The sequence below is a fragment of the Solea senegalensis genome, unplaced genomic scaffold, assembly GCF_019176455.1.
Source record: "Solea senegalensis isolate Sse05_10M unplaced genomic scaffold, IFAPA_SoseM_1 scf7180000012943, whole genome shotgun sequence".
NCBI classification, from domain to species: domain Eukaryota; kingdom Metazoa; phylum Chordata; class Actinopteri; order Pleuronectiformes; family Soleidae; genus Solea; species Solea senegalensis.
Window position 1 is genome coordinate 91484 of NW_025320727.1, and position 26536 is coordinate 118019.

The window sequence follows — 26536 nt, forward strand, 5'->3', positions numbered from 1 at the left end:
CTTCATTATGCAGATTAAAGCAAAACTATGTAGAGATTAAAGGACACTTCAACAATGACTGAAAGTATTAAAAATTAAATATGGAGAGAACACACCAACAATCTGTGTGGAAATGTGTGAAGTGACATTTAACACACTTCTCTATGCATTCAGCTCACCGTGGTAACACACGCGTCAGAGTCTCCTTCATCTCTCCTCATGTGGCTTCAGCTCTGGGTTCTTGCCTGGACCTCCTCCGCCTGTGAGCAGTGACACACGGCTTCACGTCAGACTGCTGCCGCAGCGCGCGCCTCTGAACCAACTGCATTCACGCGATTGTGACGCCGTTTCCTAGTGTTGTAGTCAAGACCACCTAAACCGAGACCAAGTCGAGACCAAGACCACAGTGCATCGAGACCAAGACAAGACCAAGACTTTGAGGGGTCAAGGGGTTCGAGACCGAGACAAGACCAAGACAGAGGCAGTAAAAGTTGGACGTTGTCCCAGCCGTTTTCTTATGGACAAAAAGTCTTTGTGGTTCAGGTAAATTTTATTCTAGATGAGTGGGCTGACATCTTCTCACGGCCTTTTCTCCTGTCACTCACATGCACTTTTGTGGGGGGCGTGTGAAAGGGGGCGGGAGGGGTGACAGCCGTTAACGGTGACAACAATTTCAAATGATAAACGAGTCAAGTTATTGGTTGTACCCGAAGCAATACGATTAACGCAAAATCACAGTAATGATATTAACAAGTTAATCCAAAAATGCACAGGCAATTTATTGATATCCCCACAGTTGTGGTCTTGACCGGTCTTGAAATAAATTCCCGAGTCCGCTTTGTCCGAGACCGAGTAAAAATGCAGTCAATTCTGAGATTGAGACCGAGACCTTCAAAGTGTTCTTCAAAAGACCAAGATCGATCTCAAGTACTGCAACACTACTGTTTCCTCTTGTTGCTTATACTTGATGATAAACCACCAAACGAAACCAGCACCTTGAGCTCACAGAGGGTGAAGTGTTTTTCCTTTGAAGCCATCATTGTGTCAGAAGATGCAGCTGCATCAATGTACAAAAAAAGATGCGCAGGACTCTTGCACGCCTGCTTTTAAAAAATCTGACAATTTCTTTGCGTGCGTATGTACTCAAGAATGTTTTTATATGCAGTAAAGCAGTAAATATGACTTAAAACATTAAAGTAAATGAAGTAGAACTTGTTTTAAAATGGAATGAATTGCTAAAGCCAAACTTGCCAAAATGTACTCAGACACAGTCGAGGATAAATATAATAGATGTTCACTAAACTTTTCTGAGAGGGTCATCTGATAAGTTTTATTGTCATTGGCAACCGTTAATCGGATATTTAGATCTGATTCCTGCAGGGGATCTTTATATTTGTCCAATCAATTTAATGTAAATCAGTGTGACTTGACTTTCCCGAGAGAAAGGCAAATGTGTGATGTGATGCCACCTCTGTTGTATATATCTAACAAAGCAGGCATTAAGAAAGTAATTTATGTTCATCAATCACTTGCAAGTACACATTCTTGGTACGTAGCCATGATAAACTGTTATTCTTTCTTATATTTACTGTGACTGCAACGACTTTCTTCATCACCTTATCTTTTAAAAGCAGGAATGTCTTTGTTTTGAATCTCAACAGCAACATCAACACGTGAACGTCTAATCTCACCACGTTCTTCCTGTTGGCGTGCTGAATACCAAATGCATCCTCACTAAAGTTTGGTCCAGTGTTTGATGCGACAGTGGTAAACTAGATTAAAACCATCTGAACAAAGAAAGACAAGGACGTCACAGATTTAGCAATTTCAATGTTCTTTTCCCACGAGCTACACAAACGCAAGATACACCTGTTTGACAAGCATTTGATTTCTAAAAGAGGGATGAACAGCAAAGCATTGTGGGAGCAGTAGATAGTCACAACAGAATCAGGCTACATAGATGCTTGATGTAAGGAAACCAGTGAATGTGGTGCCAAACACATTATGTACACAAAACACAGATCGAACTCAACTTACATTCATTTGGGTATGAAAACATTTGACAGAGGCATAATAACATCACAGCTCTGAGGACACTCAGGACCAGTAGCCTCACTCTGATCCAAAATTGACTGAAATTGTGTTTACCCTCAACCACACCTTTGAGATTGTGATGACCCATCAAAAATGTCCTCAAGCCCAAAATTTGTCCACAAATCCAAAGAAAAACACACATTAAAGCGATCAAATAAATAAATGCTTGAGTAACGTCGTGAGAGCTCCTCATTAACAATAAAATAAAAATCAATCAGAGTGAATCACGTGCCTTCTCACTCTTCACTCACAAGTTATTAGCCTTCGCCGATTCTTACATGTTCAGTGTGGTCGTAAAGGGAACGTAACTCACAGTAACATCATTTAAAAAAGGAAAAGAACACAGGACGGAAACCACGGTTTTCACCGTTATGTTTGGCCGGACGAATACAAAGAGGCAAATTTACATCAGGTTCCACAGATAATTATCCTGAAATACCAAATGAGTGTGAAAATCTAAATATATTAAAGCAAAAAGATGTGTGTGAGTGATGCTTAAACATGAGGTGCATGTGTGAACCTGCTGTGCGTATGCTAAGTGACTCTAATGACCTTCATATTGACTCGTTATCCAAAATGAAGACGATTCGGACGAGCAGATGACAAAAGTCTGCACATGCTGAAAAGTCCATGTGTCAAAGCAGTTACAGACAGAAACGCTCACAATGACCTTTAGAAGCCACGGGGAAACAAAACTGGACAGATGTGCAGTAAGAGTACAGTTTTTACATTTCCCTTTAAAAACACAGAAACGCATCAAAAATGAACATGACTTTAACTCACGTCTCAAATCAAACACTGGAGTCTCAACAACCCCCAACATTTAAAATGGCCGTCTCTCAAAGAACACAACGTGGGCACAGTCCTTGTCCTTGTTTTTTTCGTACAGTCGTCTTTAGTGGAGAGCCTCCACACAGATCTGTTCTTCACTGATGTCATCCAGCAGTGGCGGCTCCCCAGGACTGCAGATGTCACTGTCATAGACCTCAGTACCCATCAGAGCCTCGTCCTCCAGGCCTTCTCCTTTTCCTTTAAAGCCTTGCTGCTCTGAAGGAGAGGTGCTCTCCACCGACTCCAGGTCCTCAATACCTGCCCTGTAGTGGATCATTAGCAAAGTGAGGGCCTGCAGCCTCTCGCCAGATTTGGCCAAGGCAGTACTGATTAGGGCCTTGCGCCGGGCATCGGTGGCCTCCCTTTCCTCCAGCAGAAGGGCGTTATTATGCTCGAGCTCCTGGTCGATTTCCTGCTGCAGTTTATCCAGCATCAATTCGAGCTTCTGAGAGCGCTCGTCTGTGGGCAGACCCCTGTACAGGTCACGCCCAATCTCCTTCACAGCAATGAACACGCTGTCATCCAACCCACCTTCCTTGCGTACCAGTTTACTGCTGCCACCACTACTGACGGGCTGTTTTGAGGGGCTTGCGCCGCTGGTGTAGGTCTCAGTGTCGCTGCTCTCATTGTCTGAAGTGTTGGGTGTATGCTTGGGTGAGGGTTCCACCGTTCCAGGCACATCTACCACCTGCTCAACTAGCCTAGTCTTGGGTACCTGGCGGAGGTTAAGCAGGCGGGAGCTGGTGTTGATGATATGGCGTGTTAGGCCAGTGGTAGCTCGGTTAATGGTGGATTTGGCTTCAGGGTCAGCTCCACGACGTTCAGTTGCTGCCAAACAGAAGGGACTCTCAGAGAGGCATTTGTCCTGGCACTTCTTGTGGCAAACATAGGCGCATACCATACACTGAGAGGCTGCCTTGGTCCAAACTTTCTTCTTGCAGTATTCACACCAGGTGGGGTTCTGGAACTGTGTGTCTTGGAAGTTGTGGCGAACCTCCACCAACTGTATGGCGCCGTAGGTCAAGTCATCGCGTGCTGCTGAAGGGATTTGCTCCCTTTCCCTCTCCTTTAGATCTTCATCATGTAGACTCCGCTCTTGCTCCCTTTCAACCAGCCCGACTGGACACTCAGAGTCAACCTCGGCCAAGTAGCAGAAGTTCAGAGTAATGTCCCCATAACACAGCTTCTCATTGAAACCCTTGTGAGTGCTGAGACTGCGTAGTGCAGTGCGGCTGACATTGGCTTTGGGTTCTGGAGGACCCAGCCTAAAGGTGCTCTGGTACTCTGCTGAAGATGTAGCCATACATTCCAGGGCTACATGTTCCAGCTGGAGGCTCACATGACCCAGGCACAGCAAACTACCCAGCTTAAAGGGATCTTTGCACCACAGGGCCACATTAAGGTACTTGTGGTTGCTCTCAACATCAAACACCATAGAGGCTTTGCCCCATTGAGCTGTCTGGTTGCGAAACATAGTTTCTGGGGATTCCCAGATGGTGTGGTCCTCTAGACTGTCCCGTGTGCTGCACAAGTTCTCTGAAGCTTTGTCCTTTGCTTGATCAGCCTTGGTACTACTGGGTGCAGTTGAAGGGACTGGCAGCTCATCACTGGACTCAGTGAGCTTGGTAGTCTGCTTTGCCTCTGCCTGTTTGACAAACATCTTCTCAGGGCCAGCCTTGTCCTCATTGGCACCAATAAGAGGAGCCTTTTCTGGAGATTTTTCAGAACAACTGGTGGTGGTTGTCATAACAGAAGTAATAGTAGCACTGGTACTAGTAACAGAATCAAGACCTTCCAAAAGACTGGTTTCTGAGGAGGCTGAAGTCAACCGTATCTGAGGTCTTGGCGGCACTGGGGGGCGAGAGGGAGGGGGCGGAGGAGGAACAGTGGGGCGCTGCAGACCCTCCCCTGGATCACTACCAGTCTTATGTGCTGAGGGCTTTGGTGATTCTTTGGGCTGAGGCTTTAGTGGTGACTGGAGACCCACCAGGTTTAACTTGCGGTTAAGAATGGGTGATATGGTACCAAGGGGCTTGGAGGCCAAGTTGGCCACAGTCCTTTTGGGGCTTTGGTTAACTGTAAGTAACAAATCGTCCTTTGTTTCACTGGTATTTGTGGTACTGTTGTTAGGGCCAACAGTCTGGCTTGGTTTGGAGTCCACAACCAACTCTTCAAACTCAGAGTCCATGTCTTTGCTGTCAGATATATCAGAAAGGGTGGTGATTGGGGCTGGGTCTTCCTCATAGCCACCTGGCTGTGGGACAAACCCGGTTTCTTCCAGCTGTCCAAAGCCTTCCTGGTGAGTTCCCAAGCTTCCTAAAGAAGAAGTCTGGTGACGGACTGGTCGCTCATATCGCACCACCACCCTGTCTCCGGCCTGCTTCAACAGTTTGGGCACTTGAACTGAGGATGTCACTTTAACACCTGTCAACACAAACAACAACGTGAAGGATGTTTCACACAATAGCACAAACTGAGTGGCAGATGTGGTCTTCAGAATATTTTGAGTGTAGTGAAATGTCAGACCTCCAATATCAATGAGGCGATCACCTCTCTGCAGATCTGCCAGCGCTGCAGGGGAGTTAGGCATGACCGTCTCGATGCTGACGTGCACAGCATCCCCCTCAGTGGCAGGAACATGCCTGAAGGTCATTCCCACGCTGCCACATGGCCCCTTGATAACCTCTGTCTGAAGCACAACACAAGCAAAGAACACAAAGAAAATGTCAATTTTATCATTTTGGTTTGTAGACAAAACAAGACTTGTGAGAAAATCATCATCTCAAGGTTTGGGAAACAAATATGAACATTTTCTGACATTTTGTGGACCACAGAACTGATACATTGAGAAATACAATACACATTTTTTTAAGGGTACAAAATACAATAACATTGACATGCTTTGTGTTTTGTGGCTAAAAACAAAGTTATACAATAAAATAAAAGTATATCTTATTTTGTAACAGTGTAACAGTCTGGTCCTTCTGGCTGTTAGGGCTGGAACGAAAAAAAAAATCAAAAATAATCAAATGTTGTAATTACTGTTCAAATGTGTTTTTTTTTTATACATGTGTTAAAACGTGGCTACTCAAGCCCCGCCCTCTTTCCTCCGCCTTAAACCAAAAGCTTTGGTCACGTTCGACACTCGCAGAACAATAAAGTTTTCTGAGTCACAACAATCTCCCGTCAGTCAGAAACACCCACAGAGGTCACCTGACCATCTAAAAAACATGTGTGAAAAATTACAAATAAAGATGTTGTCATGTGCAGAATATGCAACGTGGAAATTAAACAAGGGGCTAATTATACTAACGCTGGAATTTGAATGAGATTATAGAGGAAAATTGACAGCCCTACCAGCTATAAGAGATATAAATGGTCCCTCTTCCCCTACTATTGATGCATGGTTAAGAAGGGTAAATAGTTCACTTTTATAACACCAAGACCAAGTCAAGACCAAGATCGAGAGCGAGACTGGGGAAAAAAAGTTCCACCATTACTTGCAAGTGAAGAACAGCAGCATACTGGGGTTCAGCCGCAGTTCACATTCAGTACATATTAGAAGCTTTTATATAAACAATGCATTCATGTGAGCTCACTCACTGTGAATGTTTTCACAGACCGGCTGAGGTTAGACTGACAGGACTGACAGGACTGATACTGACTGATCCCAAAGTCATCTGACAAAACAGCCAACACCTCCAACAGCTGTCTGCCGAATATTGATTTAAATCAGACTTAATTTGTAGATGAAATTGTAACATCAAATTGAAGATACACAATTATAAACTTGAAAATTGCATCATGTCCCATTGTAGTGGCCAGATGACACTGTGTTATCAGCTTCACTGAAATGAATCAGGCCTCATGTCAAGTCAACACAACGGTGATATGCACATGTTATGTAATACTGCAATCCAACAAATCCTCAATACCAACACAGCACTACAAGAACACTGTAACACACTAACTCGCCTCACCATGGTATGGTTTAGGTTTGGTTTGCATTTCCCCTACAAAAAAGTACCTACTCAACGTGTGCGGAGTCATCACTGCATGCATAGCTCCATGAAACTGCGGTGACGTTTGGACACCTACACTGCGTGGCTGACTCTGCCTCTCTGCGGGAACAGACAGCGTCCTGTCTCAGTCGTGTTGTCTCGGTGTTAAAAGTGGCTGAATTTCCATTTATCCTCTAAATAAAATCATAACCCTCGATATGGCACCTTTAGGTCACTTGATACACACAGCATGCACTTGATGTTTATTGCAGATTAACAATAAATCATCAGTGTACATTAATTTAATGATGGACATCTATGAGTTGAACATGGACTGCTGTAGATGCAGAAGACTAATGATGCGTCTTAAGTGTGAGACAACGAAAAGCTTCAAAAGCTTCACTGACATCTGCCTTCAACATTTTGAGGGACTCAAACTGAAAGCGGCAATTCTGTGGGAGAAAGAGAGAGAGCTGTAATTAAACCCCCGGCTGCCTTAATAACAGTCAGTGCACATGGTCCCAGTCACACCTGTTGTAATGCGGAGGTGACAGACGTCATACCTGACGATCCACAGTGAACACTGTCAGCTCGGTGCAGAGACACATGGTGGAATCTTCCCATCGTTAGGGAAACGGCTAAAGGAGGTGGAGGAGGAGAAGTGACCGAGCTGCTACGAGCATCCTGACTTACAAGAGAGAGAAGAAGGGCCGACCCAATGTGGCTTGACGTGGATAAATGACTGTAATTTCCCCTGCCTGTCATTTGTTAGGAGTTCTAGTGGAGGGCAGTGATTGAGTTAGAGCTGGGCCTGAATAAACTGATCATCTGTACAGCTGGAAACGCCTGATCGCCAGCATAACTCACACACTCAAACTGTGCTCTGCTGTGTTTTAAACCCTGGTGCCGTCAGAAATGATTCAGATTCATAAGCAAAAGGTGAGTTCTTTCTTCCTGTGAAGAAACATTCCACATATTGTCACACTGTTAAAATAATCGCCAAAGTCATTTTTGTCAAAATTGTTTTTTTTTGCCTAAATCACCTACATCCTCAGTTGATCAGATCATGTGATTTTACCCCTTTAAGATAATGGCCTATGTCAATTTCCCCACTGTAGGACAAATAAAGGACAATCTTATCTTATCTTAAGCGTTGACGTTTCTTGTGTTTCCTGAAAAACTTGAAAAAATTACTTAGGCGATTATTTTAACAGGGTGACAATATAAGAAACATAACATCAGATTATCTGCTTGCTTGAGTAATTCTTGCTGTAATATTTCATCAACATCATTGTCTTTCATATTAACATGACAATCTTCCAGTGTTTAAAGTCATGTTTGGTCTAGAGCAGCAGCCGCTTGCAGCAGCTTCTTCTGACCTGACTTTATTTTCTTACTTTGTGTTTGTGCTTCATAAATGTCTCCACTGTGGGACTAATAAAGGATTCTCTTATCTCAGGGTTACGTTCATGTTCACTCACCAGTAAATAAGAGGGTCATGGGGGGAATGCGTGATATTATTGGCACAATATCGGAAACTGCAAATATTGGATATTATCGGATATCATCAAAGGTATGACTAATGACAGTAGGTTAGAATACTGCAGGCTGCTGCCTCCTTCACTGCACCAACTATTGTTTATTTAATGTTTATTTGTTTGGCACAATGAAGAAAATGTAGATCTACTACGACATGAGTGTGAAACATAGTTAATTTCACTACAGAAAAAAACTAAATGACCTCTCCTGTAGGGCGCGGGGAAAATGTACATAAATCTGTATCGGTATCAGTCATCGGCACAAAGTCTGATATCGTGCAACTGATGGACACCTTAATTCAAGACATTTAAGTGCGCTATTTTTATCAAAAAGTGTGAATTCAGTGATCCTTGAGAGATTTGAATGTGTCATTAAAAATGAAAGAAAGAAATGGTTTTTCAATAAAATGCATCATCCCTGAAACTAGGAAGGACTAAGTGATGTGAGTTTGGATTACATTCAGCGTTATATTAAATTATATTATAAATTAGCATCTTTACTGAAATAGAAGTCCACATCTTTGAGTGAGTGTGTGTGTGTTAATCAGATTAGGCCATGTTACAGCTCTTCCACAAAGACTAACAACATTGTACAAACCACCGGTAGCTGTAGGGAGAAAGCGGACTCAGGTGGGTTGTGTGTGTTTGACTCTGAAGGTTGTGCACACTGAGAGTCATGGAAGTGGTGAACACATGAATCCTTCAGTTGTGACACTACACATTGTGAAATTAAGATTTTCAATTATTTTCCCTCTTTTTCCATAATCTGACATTTGATTGTGCAACCTTTAGACGTGGGATGATATGAAAATCACAATCACACAATTAATGTTGTTGTGTTCAGGTTAATGTTGTGTGTTCAGGTTAGTGTTGTGTGTTCAGGTCAGTGCTGTGTGTTCAGGTCAGTGCTGTGTGTTGAGGTTATTGTGTGTTCAGGTCAGTGTTGTATGTTCAGGTTGGTGTTGTGTGTTCAGGTTATTGTTGTGTGTTCAGGTCAGTGCTGTTGTGTTCAGGTCAGTGCTGTTGTGTGTTCAGGTTAGTGTTGTGTGTTCAGGTTAGTGTTGTGTGTTCAGGTTATTGTTGTGTGTTCAGGTCAGTGTTGAGTGTTCAGGTCAGTGCTGTTGTGTTCAGGTCAGTGCTGTTGTGTTCAGGTCAGTGTCGTATGTTCAGGTTAGTGTTGTGTGTTCAGGTTATTGTTGTGTGTTCACAGGTCAGTGCTGTTGTGTTCAAAGTCAGATGTTCAAGTGTCAGAGTGTACAGGTCAGTTGTGTTCATTCAGGTCAGTGTTGTGTGTTCAGGTTAGTGTTGTTGTGTTCAGGTTCTTGTCACAGAGTGGTTGAATGTCAGATGTAAAGCGGCCACAGTGTCACGGGATTAGTACTTGAAGAGTAAGAACTGCTGAAAGGTGAATGAAGGTGCTGAATATCACTAATTAAAGCAGCCGTGTGGTTGTGTGTGTGCAGCTGCACCAGCATTGTTGCTTTCAACAGGTTTACAAAGGAGAGCACACAAGTCCATTCTGCTCAAGTGCAAATAGCTGCAATCTCTCTTTTACACACGCACACACTTACACAGCCAATATATGCTCAGTCACACAACCTCATTTGGACCTCATTATACAGCTGCAAACACACACAACCCCAGTAATAAGACTAGTGCTCTCCACCACCAGCAGCAGCAGCAGCACTGGCATGAGCTTTGAATCTACTTCCATGTGTTCATGAGTGTTGTCAATCCTAACACCCTCCCCTGGATCACAGCATGAGAAATAATTGTCAAGCACAACTGTGCAACACAAAAACTGTGTTTTATAGATTTGTTCATCCAAATTGACATGTGTGTATCTCAGAGACATTGTAACACATCAGGGTTAGTCTTGTCACGCTTATATAATATAGTGATAGCTATTAGTTGTGCACAGATTCAGAAAATGGATCAAACTGTATATAAGTATACAAAACACAGTGACAGAGTGTTCTGTATATAAGTATACAAAACACAGTGACAGAGTGTTTAACTGTGTTCTCCGTGTGCTCTATTAAACTGAATTAAATGCAGACAAAAGAACCAAAGTCCAGATTTCATCAAATCAAATTGTTGTTAAGGCCACAAGCTACATGTAAAATGTCCACTGTATATTTGTAGTTAAACTGTTTAAAACAATGGAAGGAAAATGTCTCTGACATGTCAGGAACTCTTTATATTATGGGCACAACATGGGAATTGGCTGATATTGGGTTTAAGACCATGAGTTACATGTCAAATTGATGCTGTATATTTGTAATGAAAACTCTCTAAAAACGCAGCGCTTTTTCAGCCTTATATTGCAATTTGTGAAATAATCTTTGGAAGTCGAGGTTCAATGATCCTGTTTGTAATAACCGCGTCAACATGCTGTGTGTCACATGACAGGGTCACTGCACAATTATTCTGTCATTATTATAATATTATTACACCAAAGGAAAAGTAAGATACGACTCATCTCTTCCTTCAGAGAAGCTGTGGTGTAACGGTAAAGTTTAATTGTTGTTGCAGTGGCGCTGACTCTCGGGGCTGAGCAGCACTGACTGCACTAACCTCGTTAGCATCGACTAAGAGAGCGAGCTGCTCTCGGCTTCTGTCTCTGAGCAGGGAAAGACAAACAAAGGACATTGCAACCTGCAAACAGCCAGATGTAAATGGAGCAATTTACCATCTATTTCGACAAATCCAGTCTCACTTTTATCTGCACTTCCACTGGGAACAAATGAAAGGTTAATATGGAGCTCCAGGAAAGACACGTTTGCCTTTGATCCCAGGAATAAAACACTTCAACTGCTATTACTTTTGCTTACACTCCCACACACTAATAACCTTCATGACAATGAGGATGTGTTTTCTTCTACTTGTCCTCATGAAAGTGAGTTCAACCAAATGAAACTACCTTCATTTATATATTAAAATCTAAATCTAAACCAACACAAGACTGTGCATTAGATGTAGCTGTTTATCATTGATAATGTGTCTCTGGACTGAACAGTTAGAACGTGTCTCTGCACAAACGAGATCCACATTTCCATTGTATTCCTTGTTAGTTTTTTTTAATCACATCATGTACAATTGTAAATTAGGGCTGTACAAATAAAGTTAATTTGATTTGAGTTGCTGAAGGGACAGCAAAGTGTCACCATGGAGATGCTCAGTATGTTTTAACGCTCGTCTAAGCCCTCTAATTGGACTGTAAGCATCTATTATGCACAGTCACTTCCTGGTGTTCAATAAGCCAGTCAGTCTATTTGTGGTCAGCTGTCAGCCAAACATGGAGATGTACTATAGCATATAATCTATAGTATAGACTCTATAGTATAAAGTCTAAACATAGAGTGACCGTGCATCTGAAGCAGCTACGTCTTTTCATTGTGACCAAAGGTTGGGAAAGATTTCCTACCTGAAAGACCTAGTCTTACCTTATCACCCTAATAGACCACTTAGGTCACAAAAGAGAGGTTTACTTGTGGTTCCCAGAGTCTGTAAGAGCACAATGGGAGGCAGAACCTTCAGTTACCAGGCTCCTCCTCTCCAGCTCCAATGACAGTTCGGGAGGCGGAGCCTCTCTCTGTATTTAAAGTTAGACTTCAAACTTTTCTTTTTGATAAAGCTTATAGTTAGGGGGATTTTCCTGTGGTACATACACATTCACTCTCTCACACTCAGGGTATGAATATATTCTCTTCTCTCCACCTTCACTGCCTATATCTCTGCAGCCAAACAATCTTTCTATCAGATTTAAATTCAATCCTCCTTCTCTAACCCCAAAAAACTTTACTCGATCTTCTCTAACCTCATTGACCCCCCCCACCCCCCTCCTTCCTCTCTTCCAGCAATTCACTTTGTCAACTACTTCACAAAAAAAGTAGATGACATTCGCTCTTATTTCTCAACTCCACCTCCTGATCTCACCACTCTACCAACCACTCCTTCTCTATCCTCTTTCTCCCCTCTATCTCATGATCAAGTTCTTTCCCTAATAACCTCTACCCGCCCCACCTCCTGCCCCCTTGACCCTATCCCTTCTCACCTTCTTCAGTCAATTGCTTCTGATCTTCTTCCTTTCCTCACCCACCTCATTAACACATCTCTATCATCTGGTTGCTTTCCGGACTCTCTTAAAGAGGCAAGAGTGAACCCCCTCCTTAAAATACCCACCCTTGACCCGTCTGAAGTAAATAACTACAGACCTGTCTCTCTTCTTCCTTTTCTCTCCAAAACTCTGGAGCGCTAATCAACTCTCATCCTTCCTTCACCGGAACAACCTTCTTGATCCTCTTCAGTCTGGTTTTAAAGCAGGTCACTCGACCGAAACTGCACTTCTTGCTATCACTGAGCAACTCCACACTGCCAGGGCTGCCTCTCTCTCGTCTGTGCTCATCCTCTTGGACAATTCTGCAGCGTTTGACACAGTTAACCACCAGATCCTTACTTCCTCCCTTCAAGAACTAGGTGTCTCAGGCTCTGCACTTACCCTACTCTCTTCCTATCTTCAAAACCGAACATACAGAGTAACCTGGAGAGGATCTGTGTCGGAACCCTGTCCTCTAGCTACCCTCAGAGTTCTGTCTTGGGCCCTCTCCTCTTCTCTCTATACACCAACTCTCTTGGTTCTGTTATTCACTCTCATGGGTTTTCCTATCAAAGCTAAGCCGATGACACCCAACTCATTATCTCTTTTCCCAGCTCCGACACACATGTAGCAGAACGGATCTCCGCTTGTCTGACCGACATCTCTCAGTGGATGTCTGATCATCCAGGATATGATCAAAACCTACACCCCAGCCCGCCCACTCCACTCTGCATCGGCAAACCGGCTCGCTGCCCCCTCACTGAGAGGATCGCAGAGGCATTCGCAGAACTTGAGACTGTTCACTGTCCTCGCTCCCAAATGGTGGAACGATCTCCCCTTCGACATCCGGACAGCTGAAAGCCTCCACATCTTCTGCCGCTGACTAAAAACACATTTCTTCCGACTCTACCTAAGACGACAAAAAAAAAAACAAGAAGAAAAAAAACAAAAAACTTGTACATCGCACTTATGACTAGCACTTCATAGTTTGATCTACTTGAAGCTCTTACTTAATTCTAGCTCTTATTTGTACCCAAATGTTTAAATGCACTTTTGTGAGTCGCTTTGGATAAAAGCGTCTGCTAAATGACATGTAATGCAATGTAATAATGACCATCACCTGAAACTCAATCTGGACAAGACTGAGTTTCTTTTTCTCCCACCACAGATCTGACCATCAACCTCCACATCTCTGTGGTAGCTCATTCTCATACCGCAAGGAACCTGGGTGTGACACTTGATGACCATCTCTCCCTCACTGCCAACATTGCTGCAGCAGCTCCATCTTGCAGATACATGTTGCACAACATCCGAAGGATACGGCCCCTTCTAACCCAGAAGGCGGCACAGGTTCTGGTCCAGGCTCTTGTCATTTCACGCTTGGATTACTACAACTCCCTCCTGGCTGGTCTCACTGCGTGTGCCGTACGACCTCTGCAACTCATCCAGAATGCAGCAGCTCGACTGGTCTTCAACTTACCAAAATTCTCCCATACTACACCGCTCCTCCGCTCCCTTCACTGGCTTCCTGTAGCTGCTCGCATCCGCTTCAAGACTCTAGTGCTTGCGTTCCATGCTACAAACGGATCCAGTCCAGCCTACATCCAGGACATGATCAAAATCTACACCCCAGCCCGCCCACTCCACTATGCATCAGCAAACCGGCTTGCTGCCCACTCACTGAGAGGATCACAGAGGCATTCACAGAACTCAAGACCGTTCGCTGTCCTAGATCCCAAATGGTGGAACGAGCTCCCCATCCACATCTGGACAGCAGAAAGCCTCCACATCTTCCGGCGCCGACTAAAAACTAAAATTTCTTTCGACTCTACCTCAACTAAGATGACGGCTTACTTGAAGCACTTACTTCTAGCTCTTGTTTGAACCCAAATGTTTAAATGCAAGTCGCTTTGGATGAAAGCGCCTGCTAAATGACATGTAATGTAATGGGAGGACAGTCCCTAAAGCAAACAGAGGGTCTGTGTTTGCTTGATTTTCTTAGATCTCACCACAGAAGCAGACAAACGAGTATACATGCACATTTGAGTCTCCACTGGAGAAGTCAGCGGGAGGTTACATGTATGTGGACAGATGCCTGCAGGGCGGAGAAGGCCGCTGCAGGGCAGAGGAGGCCGCTGCAGGGCGCACTGAACCACCGTAATGGTTTGGATGGTGCAGCATCTCCTATTGCTCGGCTGAACATCCATCTGCTCTGCAGCAAAGTCTGAGCGGGAGTGCATGAGATGAGAGGTGAGGGTTGTGGGCAAATCCTTTTCCTTGTCACTGCACTGCTTGGTAATTTAATCTAATCCCACATGTCAGATGGATTTGTGTATGGTTATAGGGTACACGTCGCTGCGAGGCAAGCGCTCCACAATTTCCTGCCACATTCAATTAGCAGCCCCAGTAGTGATGGGGGGGGCAGTGCGCATGGCCAGTGACTGCTCGGGTGTTTATGTAGTTTCACATTAAGCAGGTTGTTATTGAACAGGTTCAGTATGAAATCTGCATGGTAACAAACGACTCATCTGTCAATTGTTTTCTCCATTCGCTGAGTAATAGTTTGGTCCATAAATTGTGGACCAGTGTTGTTCAAACCTCACCTCAATGATTCTGGTTCTCAGACCAGAATTCTTCATCTGATAATGTCTTTGTTAATCTGAAGCACAGAAGCAGACCATGCTGATGCAGAGTTCAACTCCCTTCTGTTGGTTCTGCCATGATATTGTGGTCGTTTCTCTTCATACATCGATCATCAGCACAGTAACAGTGTTCAGCTTTCTACTTGTACGCGGTGTTGCCGCTCAATCTGCATTTTCAAGCTGTTCTGTTTTCATCATAGGAGCAAGGCAGGTTTCAAAAACATCCACAACAAAGCAGTCGTTATGGAGACGAGGACAAACAAAAAGGTGTTCTGCCTCATTTGCACTCGAGGCGATTGCAGCGGTGGTTTGTTCGTCCGCCCACAAGTTCCTTTTTTTATTTTTTGTAGCACTTTAGTTCTCGTGCCATTGAAGAACAATGATCTGTCATGACTGTTGCATCATCTACCACTGCTTCAGAAGCACACACACCGTCTCCCCTGTTATCAAGCTGGCATTTCAGTTTACCCTCTCCTTTGAACACCACACACGCACGCACACACATACACAAAGTGTCATTCTGTAATTAAACCTGATTTGACCACTTGACCGTTTCACATTTACTTGTCACTGACTTCACATTCTGCTGCTTTCTCACTTATTTCCACTCTCACAACAACAGACTACAGCTCTGCTGCTCCTTCAACTACTGAGTCTGAGAAAAAGAAAGCAGAAAATAAGGGCTTGATTTCATTAACCCTGCTGCTGCTGCTGTTTACTGCTGTCACTGCTGCTGCTGAATGCACAGTACATTCTATATAATAACATGTTAGCCATGGTTAGCATCAGTGTAAATAAGTGACAAAGCAGAGGAAAAGCAGACATGTCAGCTGTCAGATCTATCATAGATGGAAGGAAAGAACATTCACAGTAATTTCATCATTTTAAAGTCTGCATCGTCTCAGAAGACAACATGACGTCACTGAAGAACACCATCAAACGTAAAGTCAAAGTCTAATAAATGGTCGAACTGAAAATATGGCACATTTGTTTTGTGTAAACTGTAACAGTTTAACATAAACAGAGACTACATTTTAAATGAAGAAAATATGGAATTAATAATTACTTAGGTTTACAAGGGGAGTCTAATAAAATAGAATATATCATGTTTGTGCTTGTATGAGGTACTGACTCAATCAATATGCCAGATAGAGCTGCAACTACCGATTATTTCCATAATCGATTAATCTGTCGATTATTTTCTCGATTAATCGTTTGGTCTAAAGTGTTCATCTGTGTATCTGTGTTCATCAAACCTGGAAATGATGATGTTCTCAAATGTATTGTTTTGTCCACAAACCAAAATGATTCACTTTTAATGATTTCTTTGTTACCCAGAGCAAAGAGTTGAAGAAAATACTCACATTTAAGAAGCTTAAGCCATCAGAAATCTTGTTTTAATCATTAAAAAACTTCAAACTGATTATCGATTATCAAAATAGTTGTCGATTAATTTAGTAATCGATTAATAATCGATTAATCAATTAATCGTTTCAGCTCTACTGCCAGACCATAAAACTTCTGAGAATCCACAATCTTAATGAAAGTCTAAAATATCTTTGATGCCACCAGTGACAGCTGTACACTCACGACCATCACAGGAATAGATCCTTATCTGTGACGTAAGTAATACTCCATGTTACTCATCTTGTCGCAGGCTTTGCTGGAAAATAACACGACAACTTTGGAAATATTGCAACTCTGTCATATTAGAACTTAACCAAAGATTGCAACGCTTACATGTTTTGAGTTTGTGAGTGTTTGAGTGTGTGAGTGCATGAGTGTCTGAGTGCGTGCGTGTGTGAGTGCGTGAGTGTTTGAGTGCGTGAGTGCATGAGTGTGTGAGTGCGTGAGTGCTTGAGTGTATGAATGTGTGAGTGCGTGTGTGAGTGTTTGAGTGTGAGTGTGTGAGTGTTTGAGTGTGTGAGTGTGTGATTGTGTGAGTGTGTGCGTGAGTGTCTTCTCTAATGACAGAGCCAGGCTCATAGGAAGTGAAATTTGAAATGAAACAGGCAGAAGTGTGTAATGTGTCCATGGCTCTGTCCGTCATGCACATGGCTTCCTGTGTATTGATTGAATTGATCAGTGGAAGAAGCGATTAGAAACAAACCGCTTGTAGCAGAAACCTCTCATGACTTTAATCTGCAGTCAGCTGGCCGTCGTCAGGCGGAATTACAAGCAGCCGTTTAATTGACACAGCGAGGCTGAAAGAGATGATGAATGTGTCGCTGCGTCTCAGTCAATGTATGCGTGAGAGGAAATGACAAAGGTGATCATTTGATTCTGTGTTCACTGCTGTTGTAGCGTCTTCTGTTTGATTGTAAAGAGCTACACACAGGATCAATGCTTTGTTTACATCATCACTTTTGGAATTTGGTATGTATTTAGAAACAAATGTTTTTAAAGTGGTTCAAAGCCACACACACACACAACTGATGACTTAATACTAAGTTTCCATGACAGAAGCAGTGTGGCTTATCTCTGTGCTTCCAGCAACACCACGTGTGTGTGTGCCAGACCTTTGCTGGTATGTACACCAACATTTTCAGGACCAGGTTTTGACTGGTCCTGGGGGGGGTTCTGCTGCTGCTGCTGCTGCATACGTGTGTGTGTCCACGGCTGTGAGGACACTTCATGGCTTGGTTGTCCAGTTAGGAGCAGGTTTGTGGTAGAACTGGCTTTAGGAATTTCCTTGCAATAGTTTTTATGGGCGGTCTGTGAACAAGAGTAAGGAATTGGGCTTGTAACCAGAGGTGTGGTCCACATCCCAGGACGGGTCCAGGGCTGGAGTTCCCCTGAGCAAGTCACCTAATCCACTCAGCTTGAGTGTGTAGTACTGGTGTGTAATAAGAATGAGTTCACTAATCACTGGTGAGTGTGTGTGGTCAGTCATGTAGTGAGGAGAACATACCATCAACTGCTTTACAAGTCAAACCAATGGAAACAATGTTGAATAAACTGTTAAACATGGAATGTTGTGAATTTGGCCATATTTGACTGAGCAGTCGAGGGGAAAGCCCATGTATGTGTGTGGGTCAACAGTGTTTAAGCTGCTGTCTGAGACAAACTCATTCAAAGGTAACTCCTAAACTCAGAGTGGAGCTTCTAAAGCTCAGAAGTCAAGACAAGAATTTGTCCAGGACTTTGTGGCAACATGCTCCAAAGAAGCTACAGCTGTGTTTCCTGCAGACAGGGAGAGGGTGTGGCCTGAACATGAACGTCGCCACAGACAAACTCACCAGTGTGTTGAAGCACACCATAATATGCTTGAAAGCACTTCACGTTAATTACAATTTCTAACCATATAAAATGTAGTGAGGTATTTACGGTCTGTCTGTAAACTTTCACTCAGAGTGAGACACGCCCACAGAGAAGCCCTCACAGTGCAAAAGAGAAAAATCTCACGCCCGAAGACGTCCTGCAGGTGAGCGGACATGACCTGAGAAACGTCTCCGCTCGCACGTTTCATAGAAGAAAAGCTTCAGTTTATCAGACCTGAGCAGCACAAGGTCGCCATACAGCAGCAAACCATAGACTAAGGGAGGAACTACACAGGTTCAGGACTGGCTCAGACCGCTGCCATGTTTTGGTCACAGTCTGGAGTCCAGGTCGTGCTAATGTGATGTCAGGACATCAGCACGACATTACAGAGGTACGTTTGTTTTCTGACAGCTTGGAAGGCACATCTGTGTGTGTGCGTGTGAGTGTGTGTGTGTGTGTGCGACCATGATTTTGCACCAATGGTATGTGAAAGAACTTGTCCTAGAGCTTTCATGGGAACACCTTCAAACTTGGTGAGGTCACTGTGGACAAGTTGAGGATCTAAACTGATCAAAGGTTTTTTTAATGTCACAGGCAACACAACTCTTATAACTTTGCGATAGAAGGTCCCATGCCAACCAAATTTGCTAGGGTTGATGATGGACCATGGCTAAAGACGTCTATGCAAAAATTTTGAGCAGCGCCTCCTGGTGGTAACAGAAAATAACTGTACCTTCAATGGGAATTAACGTTAATATAAAACAAGGACAGAAGACAGACATGTGGCTCTTCATGATTCCATGATGAGTGTTATATGTGTGTGTGTGAGACAATCAACACAGACTCACCTTGACAAAAAAATAGAGCATTGAAATGTTGGGGGGCGGGGCTTGTGAGATTTTCATGTGTCTTTGTGAATTGCATTTAGTCTTTCCAGTTCTTACGTTGCCTGTTCAAATAAACATCATAAAGGGTTAGGGAGAACAGAGTCAAACACGTGCACATGCTTGTGTTCTTGAACAAAAACTTGGCCGAAGACACAGTAAACAACGAGCCGCTGGTGTGTTTTAAGTCCACATGGAGCCGAAATCTGCGGCTAACAGCTGAGTGGCTAACAGCTGTTACGAAGATGGTTAAGAAAAATGTCTCGGAGTAAAAGTACACATTTTATTTAGGAAAATATCAGCTCCGTTATTCTTTCTCTCACTCTTCACCTGCAGACATGTCAGACATGTTTTCATTCAAATGTCTGTTGTGATGGGTGGGCGGGACAACACTATGTAGTACGTTCATGTAAGGGGCGTGGCTGAGCAGCTGAACTAAGCTTGTAGGCTCAGAGAAAAGTGGTCAGCATTATTAAATAGCGTTCACAAGGCAACATAAAAATAATATACTGATATGACGATATTGTCTCAACTACATATCTCTTTCAAAAATACACCGACGTAACTCTTACTCCCGGTATATCGCCCAGCCCTCGTTCTTCAGGAGGCTCAAAAAAGCTGGAAAAAACTGAGTGTAACCATCACCACGTAACACCACGTGGCAATTTAAAAGAGACCATGGTCGCTAGGCAACCTATTTACAAGCCAACTTTGAGCGTCAGACCACGTGTGCCTGGAACACAACCTTCATTTCAGTGAATTAACCTCCATGTACAGATAATGGTGAATGACAACACCAGAGCTGCAGCAGAATCAATTCATCTGTGGATTATTTTCACCACTAAAAATAAAAAATGGGAGTAATGGTTTGGTCCATGAAATGATGATGTTCTCAAACCTAAATGACTCACTTTAAATGACTTCTTTGTTTTTATGGAGCAAAGAAATGAAGAAAAATATTCACAAAAATCAGAAATCTTCATTTAATCACACACTCATTTGCGCACACACACAGAGACACAAACAAAAATGCACACAGACATGCGCACACACACACACACACAGACAGACACGCACACACACACAGAGACACAAACACACATGCACACACAGACATGCACGCACGCACACACACACACACACACACACACACACCCACTGACAGCTTGACTAAAGAGTCAAGCTGTCAGTGAGCATCAGCACTCAGGGCAGATGATGGAATTGACAGGACAGATGTGCAAACACGCCTGACAGAGTGACATGTACTGCCTCACACACCATAGCCCCGCCCACTCTACAGCCTTCAGATCACTTATGTTATGAATCAGCGCCATACAAATTCAACATGCCAAGCTTGTCTCCCCCTAAACTGCATCATCCATCACCATGTGGTGAACACATGAGTGTTCTCTTGGGTGGTGGCTGTGGTAGTATGGAATTAGATTTGTGTCAATATTTTCAAACAACACTTTTTAAGAAGTGAAAAATTAATGAAAACTATCAATTTCACTGTTGTTTGCGCTCCCTCACTTGTTAATAATTGTAAGTATCTAACGAGTTCCAGACGGACAGCGACCATTGAGCTGTCAAAACTCCAGCCAATCAGCAGGCAGCTTCCTAAGGCCCGCCCACAAACAAAAAACCACGGCGTAAAGAACAAATCAGGAACAAGAACAAGCGTACGTTCAAACAATGAAACACAATATTTCTGAACGATTCAATGGACACAAATCGAAGTGACTGTTGAATTCAGCAATAAAGCTGCAGCATCATCTCCTGATGGAGCAGCTACATCAGCCTGTCCCATGAGGCTTAAAACAACAACTAAGATACAATCGTAGATGATATATATATGTTGCACACCTCTGTGATAAAGCAATGAGAAGCACAGAGGTGAAGTCACAGCAGTTAATAAGGTGGTTGACACTGCAAACAACAAGGCTGTGAGTGTGTCTCAGGTCCATTCACAGCTGATATCAACTGATCCACACTTAACACAAACTTCCTGATGAGGGACGCAGCTCACATTCGACCATTCACATGCACGAGAGTGTCCGTGTCCATAAAGGAAACTTCTATCTCACAGTCATCAGGGGAGACGGTAAATGACCTTCAGCAGATGGTACAGCCTTTAATCCTGACGACGGTCCTGCTGAGAACATGCACACTGCACAAGTCTGATAAATCACACTCAAATGCCACCGACAATCTGCACTTCTGTGCTTTTATGAGCTTTATGGCTCCACTGAGAGTCCACTGCTCACACATTCATGTCTCACCTTTAAGGAGGAGCATTCTGCCTCACAAACAAATATCTACTGAATATATGATGAGTAAAACCAGCTTTTCCTTTATCACTTTCAATGTTTTCCACAAACATAGAAAATGTCTTGCTCAACACGATAGCCCTGTCAATCATACGCCATACCTGTACAGACACACAGCGACATGTGAATAACTAATAACGAACTCACTCTCATCACAGAGACGGACTGAGGATGAAGCTCAACAAAGCAAACATACTCCAAACACAGGAAGAGGAAAACAAGTTTGGAGATTTTCAAACTCTGGGGCCTGTTTTAAACAAATAGCTTTCAGGGATCTCGAAACACTCAAAAAAAGGTTCTTTAAAGCAGTGCTTTCCAACCTTTTTTCCTTGAAGCCCTCCTTGCTTGTGTCCAGGACAAACCTGGACACAAACCTTCTAATTATCCAGTTGATTGTCTAATTGGGATACACAAATATAATTACATTAACCTCACAAACTCAGAGCAGTCAAAGCTCATACATATATACATACATATACATACATATACATATGTGTATATATACACATATATGTATATATATACATATATATGAATATAAATATGTATATATAATACATTTAGTAAATTTACTAAATGTAAATATCTCTACTAAATGCTGCTAAATAAACATGTGCAATAATTCAGTACACGACAGTGCAATATAATAATGTGCAATATTCTCTTACATTCATTCATCCATTTCATTCTTACTGTATCGCATAGTAGGTTATAGTATTGTATTTGTATTTATATTTATATGTCTTTTACATTTTATTTTTACTTTTTCTTTTATACGTAATTCCATACCAGCACTGAATGTGGACACTCAAACAATATGTGTGTGTGTATACATATATATGTATATATATATATATATATATATATATATATACATATATATGTATGTGTACACATATATGTATATATACATATACGCTTACACACACGCACCCAAAGCGTGGGCACACACACACACGCAGACACACAGACTAATGCTGCAATCACGTGTCTGTGTGTGTCTGCGTCTGTATGTGTCTTTCTGTCGGTGTGTGTGTGCGTGTTTGTGTCTGTCTGTGTGTGTGTTTGTGTGTGTTTGTGTCTGTGTGTGTTTGTGTGCTTGTGTATGTCTGTCTGTCTGTGCGTGTGTGTTTGTGTCTGTCTGTCTGTGTGTGTGTGTCTGCGTGTGTGTGTGTGTGTGTCTGTCTGTCTGTCTGTGTGTCACATCACAGAACATAACCCTGGAGGACAAAGGTCACTGAGACGTGATATTTCACTGCCCCCTGCTGGTGGAGGACTCTGCTCGTCCAGTCATTAAACAGTGAGTGTTGAACAGGATTCTGTGAGACTGTGCAAATGTCATTCAGATTTGTGTGTGTGTGTGTGTGTGTGTATGCGTCTGTCTGTCGGTGTGTTTGTGTCTGTGTGTGAGAGTGTGTGTGTGTGTGTGTATATACACGTAAAGGATGGTGAGGCTCTGTCAGAGTGAGAGCCAGTGATTAGAGCTGACATTTCACTCTAAAAACGCACATTAGTCACTTCCAAACAAGCCTGATGTGATCACTGTAATATCTTTAAATTGCAGCGATTAGAGAAGGTTTTGCCGACGGCCTGAAGAATGTCTTTGCCGCTCAAAATGTCAGCGACGGGGAAATCTGTGCAAGACAGAGGAGAATAAGCTTCGAGCTTCATGTGAGCAGCTGCAGACAAAGTTTCATTTCTGTGATTAAAACAAATATATTTGTGAAGTTTAAGTGGCACGACTAATCCACACATCTATTTTAATCCACTTCTCGCTGCAGCTGTGGGTGTTGCAGCAGCTTCCATCTACATTTAAATGCATATTTAATCTGATTCCATGCAGTCTGTGGCTGTATCCACCCTTTTTCACATTATCACAGTAAATGCCAATTAAATCTAATTTGACTTTAGATTTAACACTGATGAACACATGAGCAGCATTGTTGTAATATGAGTGTGAGATGTGACAGTAATGGTGTGTGATTGGATTCCCTGGTCTGCAAAATGATCCAAATTGAAGTTATAATATTAACATGAACCAAAGGTCAGAGATGGGATGGATTTCTCATTGTTAACATTTATGTCCATTTTGTTTTATCATGTGAATAATTAAACAGATGCAATAACATAATGCATCATTTAAAAGTATTCATCTGATTAAGATAACGATATGTGACATTTCTGCATTAAAACGTCTAAAAACAACAATAATAAGAAGAAGAAGAACTACGACTGTATGCAGTCAGGACAGAGTCAGGGAGTGCAGCAGTTAACTGAACTCACGTTTGACAACACGTCCTTGATGTGTCTCACTCATTCACGTAGGGTGTAAATCACCAAAATGGACACCAAAATTCAAAATGGACGACAACATTCAAAATGGCCGACTTCCTGTTGAGTTGAGGCCATGGTTACGGTCAACTTTTTTGTTCGTCTTGGTCGATAACATCTTTTCACCAAGTTTGGGGAAATTCTGTGGAACTCAACTTTGCGTCTGTTTTATAGGTTCCTCACAGGAATCTGTGCCAGGAGCTGTTTCAGCCCCCGCCATTTGTGGTCCTCATAATAATAATAAAATAATAATAATAATAATAATAATAATAATAATAATAATAATAACAATAATAATAATAATGATAATAATAATAATAACAATAATAATGTTAATGATAATAATAATAATAACAACAATAATACTGATAATAATAACGATAATAATGATAATGATAACGATAATAATAATAATAATAATGATAATGATAACACTAATTAAAAAAATATATAATACAACAACAATAATAATAATAATAATAATAACAATAATAATAATAATGAGTTTTGTTCACATTTTATTCAAGGTAAGGGACCATTCATTTTAGTGGCCTTTTATTGAAAACATCAGAGCCAGTTAATATTGAGTAACATCAGAGGTCAATATAATATTGATATTTTATAAATGTAAACAGTTCTCGTTGTCTGTGTTTAGAATCATTTTCTTAAGTTGGACAGATATTGTGATGTAATGTATAGATCATTGTCTTCATCATTGTTTAGAAACCACTCCTACTGTTTCAGTCCTGAACCTCACCACGTGGAAGAGGCTCCACTTTAACGTTACTTTGTTACGTTTCGAAAACAAAATGTAACAAATAAACACATTCATATAAATGGACTGACATGTTCCTTATTAAAAGAAATCATTGTGCACCAGCAGCAACTTAGACAACATCCAAAATAAACAGGTATCAAACTTATTTGTGAACAAACTAAATAAAATGTAAGCAGGTGAAACTGATATCTTAACTAAATAACTTTAGTTGTGACTTTTGTATATAAATGTTTAGTGCAAACAGGAAATCTAAATCTCGTCGTCTCTTTGTCATGAAGCTTGTGCGATGTTGAAACCTCTCCTCACATTCACTGTACACATATTCCCATACAGACAGTTCCCGCCGTAAACACGCTGCAACTAACCATTATTTTCATAATCCAATAATCTGACACTTATTCTCACCATTAATCGAGTCATCGTTTGGGTCAAAATGTCAGAAAATCATTCAAAACCAAAACAAACACAAAATGATTTCTTTGTTTTATGAAGCAAAGATAGATATTCAGATATTCACATTTAAGTTGAAAAATCGAAGAAAGTGATTTTATTTCTTTAAAAAACACACGTGACATGCACGACTGGATCCATGGATGGATGGATGAAGAGAGACAGAGAGGTTGTCTGACCTTTTTGATGGAGGAGCGCGTCTTCTCCTTCCACTGGTGGCTGCTCAGCTCCAGCGTGCAGTGAACACAAGTTTCTCTGTCGTAGGAGCCGAGGATGAACAATCTGCACAACAACAAAACATCACAATCACACGTGTTACTATTATAATGCTCATTTATGGATTGTTTCATCTATTTTTTTATATATTTAATGATTTTTGCATTTATTTTATGTCTACATTATGTTTATTTCTTTACTTTTGTATCATTGATCACAGTCTTTTAACTACTTGGTCTCGTCTTTATTTCTAAAGGTGTGTGAATGCATCCGAGTGAGGATGTTTTAATATTTTCATAATCAATGTATCCGTCAATTATTTCCTTAATGAATAAAGTACTTGTTTGGTTGATAAAATACTGATCAGTGTTTGTCAAATGTCGTGTTTTTGTCCATAAACCAAACTGATTCAGCAAAGAAACCCAACCAGCCTAATTATTGTTATTGTTATATAATTATATATATATATATATATAAAAAATTATACAATTAAATAATTAATTATTAAAAAACACAGAATAGTCGATTATAAAATTAGTTGACAATTAATTTAGTAATCGATTAACAATCAATGAACGGTTACAGCCCTGTGTGAAGCACTTTTCGTTGAATTCTTTAAATGGTTCTAAAACACATTAAACTCACTTGAAATTTGTCATTGAACACTTAACAGTGATTCTATCAATGAGCTCACTATGAGTCATGGTGTGCTGGCTCCTCCTTGTGGTACTTTTTCAAATGACAGCATTTTCAAGTCATTCACATTAAATATTTATAGTTTGCCAGATACATGACGATGATGATGATGATGACACAATCAGATCAAACCTTTGAACCCTTGACTCACAAACATGACCAGTCACCATTTTCCAACTGCCCCCTGCTGTCCTGAGGTCATCAACGCATTAGATGACTTTTATTTTAAAAAAAACCGGCAAAATAAAAATAAAACGGGCAAAACTGCATGAAATGAAGGAGAACAGCACAACAGAAATAAACAGCAGAATAAAAACGAGACAAAATGATAAGTAAAACAAATGAGTTCAAATGTCTCTGACTTCAGATCAAGCAGAATAACTGACAGATTTTGTCTGAAGGTAAATTA

At 41.7% G+C, this 26536-nt stretch overlaps 1 protein-coding gene across 1 annotated transcript in view; it reads right to left on the reverse strand.

Annotated features, from left to right (window-relative positions):
- Nucleotides 1-1796: 1796 nt before the first annotated feature.
- Nucleotides 1797-26536, reverse strand: part of pdzd8 (PDZ domain containing 8) — a 39070-nt gene continuing 14330 nt past the window's right edge. The window contains exons 3-5 of the mRNA XM_044015153.1: nt 25395-25497; nt 5431-5593; nt 1797-5328 (exon numbers count right to left, since the gene is read on the reverse strand). Of these exons, the coding sequence (XP_043871088.1) occupies nt 2969-5328; nt 5431-5593; nt 25395-25497 (2626 nt within the window). The 3' untranslated portion in view covers nt 1797-2968. The remainder of the gene's footprint in view (nt 5329-5430; nt 5594-25394; nt 25498-26536) is intronic.